This window comes from Pan troglodytes, chromosome 18 (assembly GCF_028858775.2).
Source record: "Pan troglodytes isolate AG18354 chromosome 18, NHGRI_mPanTro3-v2.0_pri, whole genome shotgun sequence".
NCBI lineage: Eukaryota > Metazoa > Chordata > Mammalia > Primates > Hominidae > Pan > Pan troglodytes.
Genome location: NC_072416.2, coordinates 53,865,656 through 53,880,235, shown reverse-complemented (window position 1 = coordinate 53,880,235; position 14,580 = coordinate 53,865,656). Strand labels below are relative to the sequence as shown.

Below are 14,580 nucleotides of genomic sequence, written 5' to 3'. Positions count from 1 at the left end.
GTGCAGTGATGGAGTGCAGCAATGGACTATAGAAATGGGGAGCACTGGTGGAGTGCAGTGGTGGGGTGCAGTGATGGGGTAGCAGTGGTGGTGCAATGGTGGGGTGCAGTGGTGGGGTGCAGTGGTAGGGTACAGCGATGGGATAATGATGGAGGTGGAGTGATGGGGTGCAGTGATGTGGGTGCAGTGATGGGGTGCAGCAATGGAGTGCAGTGATGGGGTGAAGTGGTGGGATACAGTGATGGGGTGCAGCAATGGGCTGTAGAAATGGGGTGCAGTGGTGGGGTGCAGTGATGGAGTGCAGTGGGAGGTGCAGTGATGGGGTGCAGTGGTAGGGTGCAGTGATGGTGGTTAAATGGTGGGGGTGCAGTGGTGGGATGCAGTGATGGAGGTAGTGGTGGGGGTGCAGTGATGGGTGTAGTGATGGAGTGCAGTGGTAGGGTACAGCGATGGGTTAATGGTGGAGGTGCAGTGATGGGGTTCAGTGGTGAGATGCAGTGGTGGTGTGCAGTGGTGGGGGTGCAGTCATGGGGTGCTGCAACGGGGTGTAGTGATGGGTGCAGTGGTGGGATGCAGAGATGAGGTGCAGCAATGGGCTGTAGAAATGAGGTGCAGTGGTGGGGTGCAGTGATGGGGTGCAGTGGTGGGGGTAGTGGTGAATGCAGTGTGGGGGTGCAGTGGTAGAGTGCAGTGATGGGGTGCAGTGGTGGGGGTAGTAGTGGGGGTACAGTGATGGGGTAGCAGTGGGGTTGCAATGAGGCGTTAGTTTGGAATTGTAGAATGGAGCCAGATGAGAAAAGATTTGAAGGTCAAGTTAAAATGTTTGGGTTTAATATGAATGTGTGAGGTGTCTGGAGAAACAGGTTATGAGATGGAAGCTCTAAGGCTTCCCAGCTGTGGGTCCACGTGTGGTGTGTGGGGCCTTGCCCGGTGACCTGATTCCAGCACCAGAGCACCACTCCTTTGTTTTGTCCACCTACAGGCTGGTTTCCACCCTGAGGCAGCTGCCATTGCTCTTGTACCTTCAAGGTTCCTTTAGCCTCCCTTTATGAGAATTCAAAAGTGGGCTTTGATCTTTACCACCTATCAGCAGGGGTAGATTAACCTATGTTTTAAGCCAAGCTGCTTAAAGAACAAGCCCTTAACCCTCATCTTGGTTTTCTCCCTCAGGGTTTCAGCAGAGCAATCTGGGAGAACAGGGAGAGCCTATCAAAGGTCTGTGTCTCCCAGGGGCCATCCAGGCCACTGGCCTGTGCTACTAATGGGGACATCAAGGTCCAAGGAGGTGATGTCAAGTGGTTATTCAGCTTTCTAGAAGATTGAGTAATTTTTCATGGCCCAATAACTGCAGAAGCCAGCCCATCCTCCCAGATCTTTCTATTGCCGCTCCTTTCCTACTCCCTCCTCCCCAAATTGCAAAGCCTGCAGCTCGAGGGCAGGAAACCTGGGCTTTAGTCCCAGCTGTTCTGCTTCTCAGCTTTGTGATATTGGACCAGTAATCCTACCTTGCAAAATATCAGTTTCCTAATCTACAAAATGAGACTAATCACATTAAATTAGGTAATAGATGCAAATAAAGCATTTAGCCCAGGGTCTGGTACCTGTAAGGCATTCTATAAATGAAGTCTAGTGGCATTGATTCCTTACATTATCAGTGTTCCTCACAGAGTAGGTCCTGTGCATTAGGGGATGCCTGCGACAGAAGTGGTACCTAGAGAGAACAGCAAATAGAAGACATTTCATTAGGAAACCATTTCCTCTATAGTTCTCTTTGCATTCTGATTTTGTGGAAGAGTAAGACTTTGGTGGTATTATAGCATGTCATATATATATATATACACACATACATACATATATACACACACACATATATATATACACACACACACATATGTATACATGTAATGCTTGTTAATTTCCATTTTTAGCAAGGAGAATTCTTCGCCTCTCTGGTTAATGATAGACAATTACATCTAACTCAATCTGGTAAAGTCCCATTCAGTAATTTAAACAGTTTCTTTAGATAGCATAATCACTTCAAATAAATCCATAGCCTCTCATATTTGCTCCCCACCCCACCCGCACTCCTTGCCAAGATGGTGTCTGGCTGTGTGAGTTATGGGATGCTAATAGGACCACATGAGTGGGAGGGCAGAGGGAGCTTGGACCCACTTGCAGAAGTCCTTGCGTTGTTGTGGTCTCCACAGCAATGTCCCACTGCCAGGGCTCCTGGGAGGAGGATGAATTCTTAAGTGGTGAGCTCATGGTCTGTCCTCTCATCTTGATCAAAGCCCACTGATTCCCCCTGACTGACTCAGTGCCCTACCTCACCCTGCCCAGTGCTCAACACTGTGCTCCAGCACAGGCCAGGTTGTGGTTTCACTCTGTTCTCGAGTCCATGAAGCACCTCTGTAGCCCCCTGCCTTCCTCCTCCTCTAGCTCCCAGCCAGGTTGGTAGTCACCTCCAAGTTTTCTTCGAAGCCACACGGTGATGTCTGGATCAATTTCAAGGAATTTGGGATCCAAGGGAAATAGGAGCACCCCCTGAGATCTCTCTTAGCCCAACCACTTCTGCTCTGCTGTGGCTGCCCCAGGTTGGTTGAGATGTGGAACCCTTCTGTCACTATCCTCCTGGAGAACCCTTCACTACTTAGCACACATTTCATCCTTAGCACACATTTCAGCCCATCACTGCACCCCATCACTTTACCTCATTGCTGTACCCCTTTAGGACCTACGTCTAAGAGGGGGAGTCAGGGCACTTTGCATCACACATGCTTTCCCTACCTCTGTTCCCTTCTCCTTTCCAAAATCCACTGTACAGAAAGGCCGGATTTTCCTGTTTGTCTTACTTTGGGGATCTTCTCCACCATACACCACCCTTTCGTTGTAATGGTTGCTAGAGGCAAAGGGAATGGTTTTTTGGTATAGAAATGCAACATATATTGGCTTGCTCTTCCCAAAAGCTCTTTCTTATTGCACTAGGTAGATACAATTTTCTTTAATAACAGCTTTTAAAAAATGTCAATTTAAAGAAAAAAAATCAAGTAAATTGATAGTCAGTTTGGTAGTGGGAATGGTACAAATTGTGAAGACAGAAGGTCTAGGGCTGAGCTTTGGGAAGCCACAGGGCACACGTAAGAAGCTGTGATGAATATGTACATGGAAAAGTCCTAGGTGTACTCCAAGGTGGAAGACAGTCATGGCTACAATTTGTTAGAAAATAAGAGAGGTTGGAAAAGCAAAGCACTAAAAAGTTCAGGAGAATCAGGGGAAGGTTCTTGGAAGAGGTGGCAGTTAAATTGGATTTTAAAGAAGAAGCTGGAGAAGAAAGACATCCAAAATGGGGGTGGTGGTGTTGGCAACAAGCTAGTTTGTGTGAAGTGCTTTAAAAGAGTTGGGTGAGCAGTGGTGTACAGAATTGATAATATTTCTGGTCAGATGAAGGGACAGATTTGAAGGCCAGCGAGAATCTTTTCGGTGGCAACTATGAAGGGCCGGAGGGGAAATAATATAATCGAAGAAGCCTCAAGGTTGCCAAGGAGGCTGTAGACCAAATGGCCATTGAAGACTCTTGTTGGCAGGGCCAGCCGGGCTGCTAGTCTGGGCTGGCAGTGCTTGTGCCTTCAGAGCCACTCGCTTGTCCCAGCAGCAACCTTCTTCCTCTTCTCAGAAACTTCTCAGCTTCTCTGACCTGCACTGTGTCTTTCTGGCATCACAGGCAGGTCTGGAAACCTCATTCATCCTGGGGTCTCTAGAACTCATAATCTTAAAATGTCTTGCCTGGTCTGGAATGTCTTTTCTGTTTCCCCCATCCCGGAAGTCCAAAGCCTATCAAATTATCTTTCCCCAGCTCAATAGTTAATCATCAGTTTCTTATGTAAATCAGAACAGGAAAGTCTTGCTTGGTCAATTCCTTTGAGAATATTGTTCTGATGCTGTTCTTCAGTAACTCTGCTGCCTCTGCCTGCCTATTCAGCATTTGCCTGTTAACGGGAAGCTCTTTCTGGCTCCCAACTGAAGCTCTCTGAGGCCAGCAGCCGCCATCAATGTTCACAGAGTGCAGGCAGGCAGCCAAATGAGCGGGAATTGGGTGCACCCAGGCCAGATCCTAATTTGGGCTATCTGGGTCCTTGCAGCCCCCACCAAAGGTGAGATATCCAATGGGAAAGGAGGGCTCTCAGAAGATGGGGTGGGTGAGGATTTTCCACTGGTAGAAATGAAGTTTTTCTTCAGAGGTCTCTGAGGGCCAGTGGAGAGCTATGTAGTACTTTGATGGCATCAGTGTTCTGCTGTTGCCGAGAACCTAGGACCAGAGCTTCCTTCTTGGGAGTGGGTAGCACACAGAAGATCCTGGTTCTGCCTTTGGGTTGCTCACACCCTGCAAGGGGTTTAGAGGGGCTCCATCCTGAGCACTGGGGAAGCGTGAGAAGCAGAGCCTGTGCTTCTGTACTCCTGGCTGCGGCGACAGGACTTTCAGTAATGAAATGACATTAGAAATAGTGCTAAGACACCCAGGTTTTGCTAAGTAAGTAGCTGGGCAGTTTCCTTCCCAAGGCTCCACGTTCTGTGTGGTGACTGAGACCCCTGAATGCCCAGTCTCCCAAAGTGCCATCTTTATGCTCCTGGAAGTAGACGAGTTGATTTCAGGAAGTATCTGCATGAGAATTTTAAATTTTCACCCATGAATATTCATGTGTATTCAAAAGCATATACCTAACTCACCAAAATCACAATTCCATAAATGTCATTACTTGGAATTCTTCTAGGTAAAATTTTAAAAGGAGTTTATTGGAATTAAATTTTAAGAAAAAAAAAAAGAAGCCAGCAATCATGCAGGTGCTGCACAGATATGCCAGCAGTGGTGCTGGAGGGTGTGGAGTGACAGAAGTGTAGGAACCCCTGGGAAGATGAGTTTGTGGCATCCCAGGATCTACAGAGTTCGGTATGTGTCAATCCTGTAGAAAGAAAGCGCTCTCAGCAGAAGGGAGATGGGTTTCTGAGTGAATGGGGGAAAATTTTGTTGCTAGGTACTGCTGGGCTCCTAGGAGAAACTAAGTCAGTGGTTTCATGGGGGTGACTTCTACAGCAATCTTGGAAAAAGCCATGGAACTGGATTCATGGAGAGGGAACCTGGATACCACCAGCTGCACAGCTTCTGAGTGAAGGAAGCACATCCCCACTGGGGAGCTCCAGACTGGGTGGGCAATTGCCCTGCCTGTCCCCAGCCTGCTCCTGATTCCTCCCATGTGTTCCCGCAGGGCCTTCTGCTGAAGGGCCACAGAGGAACACCAGGCTGGGATGGATTCAGGGCAAGCAAGTCACCGTGCTGGGAAGCCCTGTGCCTGTGAACGTGTTCCTCGGAGTCCCCTTTGCTGCTCCCCCGCTGGGATCCCTGCGATTTATGAACCCGCAGCCTGCATCGCCCTGGGATAACTTGCGAGAAGCCACCTCCTACCCTAATTTGTAAGACCAGGTTCGGGCCCACGGGTGGTTTGTGACTCTGGGAGTGGCAGGAATTCAGGTCATGCAGCCCAGTGTGAAAGAAGAGGGATTGGCGTGGATGGGGGAGGAGGGAGAGAGAGGGCTTGAGACTCGGGCGATTGGTTTGGTAATCCCCTGACTCCTAAACTGACTGATGGCCAGGTCACTGGAGGCATCTTTAAAAATATACAGATTCTCCAAGCTCCCTTCTGAACTTTCTGAATCAGAATATCCCGAGCTGAGCCCAGGAAACTATTATCTGAATGCTTTTTAGAGACTCTGATCACCAGCCAGTTTTTTTAGAAGTGCTGAAATAGGCATACTGAGTCCTTTGGTCAGAAGGGACTGTCTAGGTATCTTCTTGTGACCTCTCACCCAAGCCTGGCCTCTATGGTCAGACTGGGTGAGGGTTTTATTGAGAAGAACCACACTAGAAGGGTGTTAGCTCCAGCTGTCAAAACGGTGCCTGATGCAATACCTAGTCTGTGGTGAACTCCGTAAATACCCATGGAACGAACATGTGGATGTGTCTCTGTGACGCAGGGACTCTGGGAGGTAAGGAGCTCCTGGTCACTGCAGATTTCCAAGCTCGGTTAGGTAACCAGTTACCAGGTTAATTGTGGAGGGGTGAGGTGAGACTTACTGGGTGGGCAGTGAGACTTGAAAATCCCCTAGAATCTTCCAACTCTTTAGATTCTGTCAAGCTCTCAGGTTGGGCCACATGGGTTCCTGGCAGAAGAAATTCTGGTGCCAGGATATTCCCTAAGCCACAGAAGATGACCCCATGTGGTCCAAGGACTGAGGACATCAAGCTGAAACTCATTTGTTTGTGCGTTCATTCATTCATCCAACTAATATTCATTGCGAACCAACTTGATAACTGGCCCTCCATTAGGCTTGGGGACGCCGCAGGGGTTGAGTCACAGCTGTCGTCAGGGAGCATGCAGAGGGGTGATGGTGGCAGGAACGTAAACAGTAATTGACAGCTAAAATATAAGATGGCAAGGGCAACCATTAGGGTGTCAGGGAAGGGTGCTGAGGGGATACAAAGACCCACCTGGACTAGCTTTGATGGGAGGTCAGAGACGGCTTTGCTGAAAGCGCTGAGGCCTGATCAACAACATACAAAGGGGGCAAGGAGGCATAAACACCTGTCAGGAGAAGACGTACAGCAATATTGCACACTATTCTATTAAGAATTGATTGCGTACACAGTATGGTAGAAGCATTCACATTTACAGCCTTGCTTAATCTTACGGTGTATCATGCTCTGTGCTGGTGCTCTGAGGTACAGAGGTGACTAAAATAGAGTCTTAGGCTTTTAGCTGCTCACAGTTGAGCTGGGGATGATGATAATGCACATGCACAAGCTCAGGACAAGTTCTGGAAAAGAATGCAAAGTAGGTGGGTGTTTCCGAAGAAGAGGTATGGTAGAACTGGAGAAATCTCAGAAGGCTTCTGGGAGGAGGTGGCAAGCAGGAGTGACTCTAAAACAAAGGGAAGAATGTGAGCACGCAGATACAGGGAGAGAGCAGTCAAGGCAAGGGCCCGGCTTGAGCAAAGCCTGGGTGCAGGAGTCTCTGCCAGTCTATCCTGGGTGGTTCCAGGTAGAGAGGCCTGGAAATGTTCCTTTGCTCGTCTGGGGACAGAATAGGGAGCTGCAGGGGCAAAGCCCTTGTTATTCGACTATGTCCTGCCCTCTACAGTTTGGGGAATTGTTGGGCCAGCTTGGGTCATTATGTGTGTCTATATTATGGTGGTGGCATAGGAGGGTGGTGTAGGCATGGGAGGGTGGTGGGGGTAATGGTGCAATTATTCTACACCATGTGCTTTCCTACCCAGGAACCAGATCAATGAGAATTATAATTTGCTTGCTTGTTTGTTTTGGAAACCATGGGGGTTTGGGCATGATTGGACTTTGTACCGGTAGCTGCCTCTTCTGCTCAGGCAGAGGAGACGGCCAGGCCTCCCCGCTGTCAGAAGAACTGGCCCTTCCCAGGCAAGTTTGCTGATAACTTTTTCTGAGGGTTTTCTCCTCTCCTTCTCCAAGGTGCTTCCAGAACTCAGAGTGGCTGCTCTTAGATCAGCACATGCTCAAGGTGCATTACCCCAAATTCGGCGTGTCAGAAGACTGCCTCTATCTGAACATCTATGCGCCTGCCCACGCCGATGCAGGCTCCAAGCTCCCCGTAAGGCTGCCTGCTGTGTGCTTCGGGCTCCAGCTAGCAAGACCTTGGCCTGGGATCCAGGCAGTGCAGCTACATGTCTGGAATTGGAACTATCCCCTGTTGGGTAAAAGGGAAATGTAATCACATCAACAATTTTAAAAAATCATTCGAATGATAGATTCACATGATCAGTTTTTCTGATTGATTCTTTATTGGCAGTGCCTTAACTTTTAATTTTTATTTTGTTTTGTTTTCCCCTCTGTTGCGTATTTAGTGACCTGTAAGCTTTCAGAAAAGACACTGCTTAAAAGGAATCTGACTTTTTTCTTAAATTTGAGGTATCTTTTTTCAAAAAGAATAATTTTATCCTCCAACTTTTCTGTTTATAATGAAGAGAGTCATGTAATCATGTTAAGTGTTTCATTTAAGAATATAAAATATCCCTGTGTCAGTAAGTGGGGGAAAGGCATGTTCTATTTTTTAGCCACATCCTCTCATCCTCTTCTCTTCCTCATGCCTCTGCCAGGGGAAACTGGCTGTCTTGTATCATAACAGTAATGTCTATTAAATGCTTGCTGTGTGCCAGGCACAGTACATGATCTGATTTAACTCCCATGCTAACCCAGTGGGTAAGGACGATTTGGACCCATTCCACAGATGGAGAAGACGAGGCACAGGAAGGGCATAAGTGACTTGCTCCATGTTGTACACACAGTAGGCACTAGATTCTGGCACCAAAGTCAGAGGTTTGTCCACCTCCCCTTTCCTCAGTGGCTTTCTTCTCTTTACCTGCCCCAAAGGCTGTAATCTCTAATATGACCTTAAGAAAGAGAATGGAAGGGATTAGTTATTAAATATATAAATAGAGATAATGGCATTTGAATGTTTTATGTTCCCTGATCCCAATTTTTCTAATCAATAAACATTTTACTCTTCCCTGTTTTTTTTTGGGACAGAGTCTTTCTCTGTTGCCCAGGCTGGAGTGCAGTTGTGCAAACTTGGCTCACTGCAACCTTTGCCATCCGGGCTCAAGGGATTCCTGTGCCTCAGCCTCCCAAGTAGCTGGGATTACAGGTGCCTGCCACCATACCTGGCTAATTTTTTGTTTAGTAGAGACAGGCTTTCACCATATTGCCCAGGGTGGTCTTGAACTCCTGAGCTCAGGCAATCCACCCATGTCAACCTCCCAAAAGTGTTGGGATTACAGGTGTGAGCCACTGTGCCTGACCCTTCCTCTTTCTCTTCCTTCTTTCTTCATTTTTCATCCTTTCTCCTCCTCCTCTTCCTCCTTCCTCCTTCTCCCTTCCTCTTCCTCTTTCTTCTTCTCCTTCTCCTCTTTTTCTTCCCCCTCCTCCTCTCACCTCCTCCATTCCTCTTTTCTCCCCTCCCCTCCTCTCTTCTTTCTGAAGGTAGAGAGCTTTTCTCTGAAACACCTTGGGCTGCTTTTGCTCTTATACATGGCTTACAATGGTTTCCATCTTCCCGTGGGTCACAGGCTCACTGGTATTTAGTGAACAATTTCTGAGCACTTGAAACTTGAAATGTGCTATTGCTCATTGTTCTATGAGCTTTAGATGCAGAATTTTGTTTAAACCTCATGATAACTTCATAAGTGAGATACTTTCCTTCTTCACATTTTACAGATGAGAAAAATGAGCTTTAGGCTAAGTAATCTTTCCAAGGTCACACAGCTAGTCAGTGGCAGAGCTGGGAGTCAAATCGAGGCACTCAGGTGCCAGAGCCCACATGCTTAACCCTGAGCCTTCTTCAAATGACAAAACCTCGCACCCTGCTTAGCAAGTGGGACATTTATATTTCACCTTAAGAACGTGTGCCTCAAACTGCATGGGGAGGGGAGGTGGTGCCTGGTGGGCTGACTGGACGCTCTTCTCCCCTCCTCAGGTCTTGGTGTGGTTCCCAGGAGGTGCCTTCAAGACTGGCTCAGCCTCCATCTTTGATGGGTCCGCCCTGGCTGCCTATGAGGACGTGCTGGTTGTGGTCGTCCAGTACCGGCTAGGAATATTTGGTTTCTTCACGTGAGTCTCTCCAAATGATGGACATCCCAGATCCCCAAAGGGCAGCAGTGCAGTAGCCATAGACAGTGCCCAGCAACCTAAGAAGGAGCGAGCCTTCAGGGACAATGAACAAAACTGGCCCTAATTTCTTAGGTAATTTTTGCAGCTGTAGCAGATAAATCCCAAAATGTTGGTGGCTTGAAACAATAAAAATCTCTTTCTCACTTGGGTAAAGTTTAATTGAGCATCCCTGATCGACAGACATTCTTCCTCATGGTCAACCAGGGATCTGGCTCCTCACATCTTGAGCTCTGATGTGGATTCTTTAGGGCCTCGATCTTCTGCATTTGGTGGGTGGACCGAAACAGCATGGAGGATCATGCAATGGAGGGTCTCCTGGCCCAGCCTGCAGGTGGCACTTGTCACTTCTGTTCACTCGCCATTGGCAGAACTCAGTCACATGGCCACATCCAGCTGCAAGCGAGCTGGGGCCATGTAGCCCCACTGTGTGCCCTGGAAGAACAGGACACTGTTTGTGTGAGCAGTCGGTGGTGTCTACCTGAGCCTCACCCCAGGGCTTCTCGAATGCTCACCTGAGAATCATCACTCCATCACAGTGGCTTCCCTCCTCCAATCACGCCTAACATGTACTGGGCTTTCACTGAACCAGCCATGGGGCTGTGCACTTGCCATGCATTATTTCAACTCACCCTCAAAATAATCCTTCAAGGAAGGTTCTCTGTTGTTATTCTCATTTCACAGCTGGAAAATGGAGGCCCAGAGAGGCCAAACAACTTCCCAGGGGTCACAAAACAGAGCTAGGTCTCTTGACTGCTTCTATTATCCTGTCTAAGACATGGCAGGAGAAGTCCTGATGAGGGTCCAATGTAAACAAAGAGGAGAAGTGAGAGGTGGGGCCAGGATTATGCTTGCGGGTCACTGTCACATACTATGGTAAAGGCAGCAATGATTCAAATATGAATCCTGCCTTACAGAGGCTCCTGACTATGGGAGAGATAATGCAGGGACAAAAATATCCACATTACCAAGAAGGACATGGTTAATTCTCCAAGAGTGAGAGGCCATGGAGCTGTGGAAACAGAGGAGGGAGTTGCAAGGGATCAGGGAGGCTTCAGAGAGGGGTGGCATTGGAGTTGCACCAGAAGGATGTGGTTGGGTTTGAGGAGAAGGGGTTCAGAGAACATGTGCTTGGCAAAGGGTGCTACCTGTGCAAAAACTAGGAAGTTGGGAGGGAGGTAGCAACACATGGGGATGAAGCAATACTTTTGCAAACTGCACTGGGCCTGTAGCCCTGGAATGTAGCTCTGGGAGTGCTTTGCAGGCAGGAGAGGCTGACGGGGTGCCCTGACCAGAGTAATTACACTTCTAGCTGCTCTATATATTAGGATTCTGCATAAGATTCCTTTGGTAGAAGAGCTTTCAATAATTGCTTATCATATCTGGTTTTGATCATAGGTAGATGAAGCTACAGCAGGAGATGGATGCGGGAAGGCAAGGACAGGCCTGATAGGGAAAGGCCTTGAATGCCAGGCCATACATGGAGTTTGGGCTTTATCCAACACAGATTGAGGACCAGGAGTACCTTTCACAGAGTAGTGTACCAAGAACCTCACTCTGGAGCAGAGTGGAGGCTGAGCCAGGGGTGCCCAGCTGCAGATAGGGAGCCCCACTGGGAGGCACTGTCTTGATGCAGGCCATGGGGTCATTCAACCACAAAAGCAATAGCTAACATGTATATAACGTGAATATGACATGCTTATTTTCTGCCTGGCACTGTCAATCTTCACAACCATGTGGAGTGGGCACTATCATTATCCCCATTTTAGACATGAGAAGCATTGAGGCAAAGCAGGTTAAGTGATTTGCCCAAGGTCACCCAGATAATAAGTGGCCAGGCTGTGAATCCTGTGCTCGAGGCTGAGATAGTAACCACTAAGGTATAATGCTTCTCAGGATAAACAGAGATGGAGAAACGGGGACCAGGGTGGGAGCCACAGTAGAATGGAGGTAAAATTGGCAGGGCTTGACTCTTGAGCAGGGGCCTGGGAGAGAGCAGGTGGAGTGAGAGCCAGCTCAGTGGTCATAGACAGTGGAGGGGACCCAGGGGAAGGAGCAGTCTGGAGAACTGGAAAATGGAGGGGAGTAGAATGTGCCCCAGGGTGACGTGCACTGCATGCACGCTTTCGGTCTAGACATTTCTTTGGTCCTATGGCATTTCCACTTGTTTCATTTGTTCTCCCATTAATCCCATCCCGGGAAACATGCAATTGTGCAGGGGCAGCAGCATGGGGGTGTGGGGTCCCAAAACTGCAGCTTTCTAGCTCTTGGGCAAGGGGGTTTAACCTCTCTGTGCCTGAATTAAAGAGTTGATGTATCCGTTGGTTTCCTGACAGCAGGCTCACAGGTTTAGTGGAAGGGAGCTGGCATGAGCTGCTGCTGTGGAGAAAAGCAGCCTCTGCCCAAACACTTCCCAGCAGAGAGGGAGCACGGGGTTGGGGGATAAACATCGCAGTCTCTCTCTAGCCCACCCTCATGGCACACAGCTGAGGCCTGGGTGATGTCATTCCTAGAGGTCAGCTTTTGAGGGGCAGAGCAGAGAAGGGTGGAGAAGACCCAAAAAAGCAAAGGGAGAAAACCCAGCACCACCTACCTCATAGGTGTGAGGGTTGTAGGAGTATTAGCCTTAAAGCCCTTAGAACAGTGTCTGGTACATGCTGCAGCTGCTGTTATTGTTTTTTGTTTGTTTGTTTATTTTTTTATTTTTATTTTTTTTGAGACACAGCCTCACTCTATTGCCCAGGCTGGAGTGCAGTGGCATGATCTCAGCTCACTGCAAGCTCCGCCTCCCAGGGTCAAGCCATTCTCCTGCCTCAGCCTCCCGAATAACTGGGACTACAGGCGTCTGCCACCGTGTCCAGCTAATTTTTTTGTATTTTTTTTTTTTTTTTTTTTTTAGCAGAGATGGAGTTTCACCATATTAGTCAGGATGCTCTCGATCTCCTGACATCATGATCTGCCCGCCTCGGCCTCCCAAAGTGCTGGGATTACAGGCATGAGCCACCGTGCCTGGCCTGTTAATTGTTATTGTGACTACTATTAGTTTCATGGAAAATTCTGTGCTCAGGAAACTTCTTGCTTTCTAGTACAGATCAACTCTCAGGAATGGATTCATGGATTCCAGACAAGCCTGGGCAACACAGGATTCATGGATTGGGATTCATGGATTCTGAGGAACCTGTGAATACTTGAAATTGCAGCTACAATATTGAATGTGCATTTTTCTTAGGTGCATAGCTTTCATCAAATTCTCAAAGAAATCCAAATCTCAGCAAAGTGTGAGAACTGAGTCTGGTTTCCCCAGCTCCTCCAGGCCTCTGACTCTCCGTCCCCTCCCCACTGACACCTGCCCACAGCCTCTGCTGAGAACTTCCAGGGCTGTGGGAAACACACCATGGCTGACTAAGAATTCTCACCCTGCCTCTTGTCCTCAGCACATGGGATCAGCATGCTCCAGGGAACTGGGCCTTCAAGGACCAGGTGGCTGCTCTGTCCTGGGTCCAGAAGAACATCGAGTTCTTTGGTGGGGACCCCAGCTCTGTGACCATCTTTGGCGAGTCCGCGGGAGCCATAAGTGTTTCTAGTCTTGTGAGTTCTCTGCTTTGTGGTTTGAATGAATCTCAGTGCCGGAGGTTCCAAAAATGATGATGAGTCACTAACGTTTGATTGTTGCCTTCATGTTGAACAAACCCTTTAATACACATTGTCTTTTTCAAGCCTCACAACACATTATGAGTTAGGGGCTCAGTCTTATTTCACATACAGGACAGCTGTCACTGGGAAAGTTTAAATAAATCACCTAAGGTCACATAGTGAGTAATAATTTGAGGAAAAATCCCTTATATTTGTAGAGGAGAAACCCTAGTATTCAATTGCCAGAATGGTAATTACTTGTTTAATAGGAAACTCAGCTAAGACATGAAATGCCAAAAGATACATGTAAATATTTTATTTTAATTTAAACCATAAAATGTATATTCCCTCACCAACAGTTTGATACAGGGCCTTATGTTTGCAGAGTTGGTCTGCTGACTTGATTTCCAACATGGATTGTCTTGCATAAACCACCTGCAAAATTCACTGTCCTCAAATTGCAGTTTCAGTTTCTTTACAGTGGGCGCAAACTTAAAGATGCCTGCAAAGCAGTCTGACTTTAGCGCATTTGGGATTTGTATACTTTTCCTGCAAATATTTTACTTCTTTCTTGTCCACACACAATTTGACAGCAATATAAATAGAGAGATGTTTATCTATATATCTATATCTATATCTATATATTTGTATAGTGTATTATATATATATACATACACACACATATATGGTTTTTTTGTTTTGTTTTGTTTTGAGATGGAGTTTCGCTTTTGTTGCCCAGGCTGGAGTGCAATGGTGCAATCTAGGCTCACCGGAACCTCAGCCTCCTGGGTTCAACCAATTCTCTTGCCTCAGCCTCCTGAGTAGCTGGGATTACAGGCATGTGCCACCATGCCCAGCTAATTTTGTATTTTTAGTAGAGATGGGGTTTCTCCATGTTGGTCAGGCTGGTCTCAAACTCCCGACTTCAGGTGATCCGCCCACCTTGGGTTCCCAAAGTGCTGGGATTACAGGCGTGAGCCACCGTGTCCGGTGACAGCAATATTTTTTTTGAGACAAGTTCTCACTCTGTTGCCCAGGCTGGCAAGCAGTGGGGCGATCATAGTTCATTGCAGCCCAAACTCCTGGTCATAGGCAATCATCCTGCCTCAGCCTCCCAAGGAGCTAGGACTACAGGCATGCGCCACCATGCCCAGCTAATTCTTTTTTTTTTATTTTTTTAAATTTTTTTAGAGATGGGGTCT

At 47.7% G+C, this 14,580-nt stretch overlaps 1 protein-coding gene across 4 annotated transcripts in view; it reads left to right on the top strand.

Annotated features, from left to right (window-relative positions):
• The first annotated feature begins 3,926 nt into the window (after positions 1-3,926).
• CES5A (carboxylesterase 5A) overlaps positions 3,927-14,580 on the top strand; it is a 29,157-nt gene continuing 18,503 nt past the window's right edge. For 2 of the 4 annotated variants that reach the window (XM_016929868.3, XM_016929866.3), the window contains exons 1-5: positions 3,927-4,151; positions 5,262-5,466; positions 7,535-7,673; positions 9,555-9,688; positions 13,180-13,333. In XM_016929868.3, the coding sequence (XP_016785357.2) occupies positions 4,079-4,151; positions 5,262-5,466; positions 7,535-7,673; positions 9,555-9,688; positions 13,180-13,333 (705 nt within the window). In that variant the 5' untranslated portion in view covers positions 3,927-4,078. Of the gene's footprint in view, positions 4,152-5,261; positions 5,467-7,534; positions 7,674-7,716; positions 7,777-9,554; positions 9,689-13,179; positions 13,334-14,580 lie in introns of those variants that run through there. The other 2 variants (XM_016929867.4, XM_016929869.3) reach the window with 2 other exon arrangements.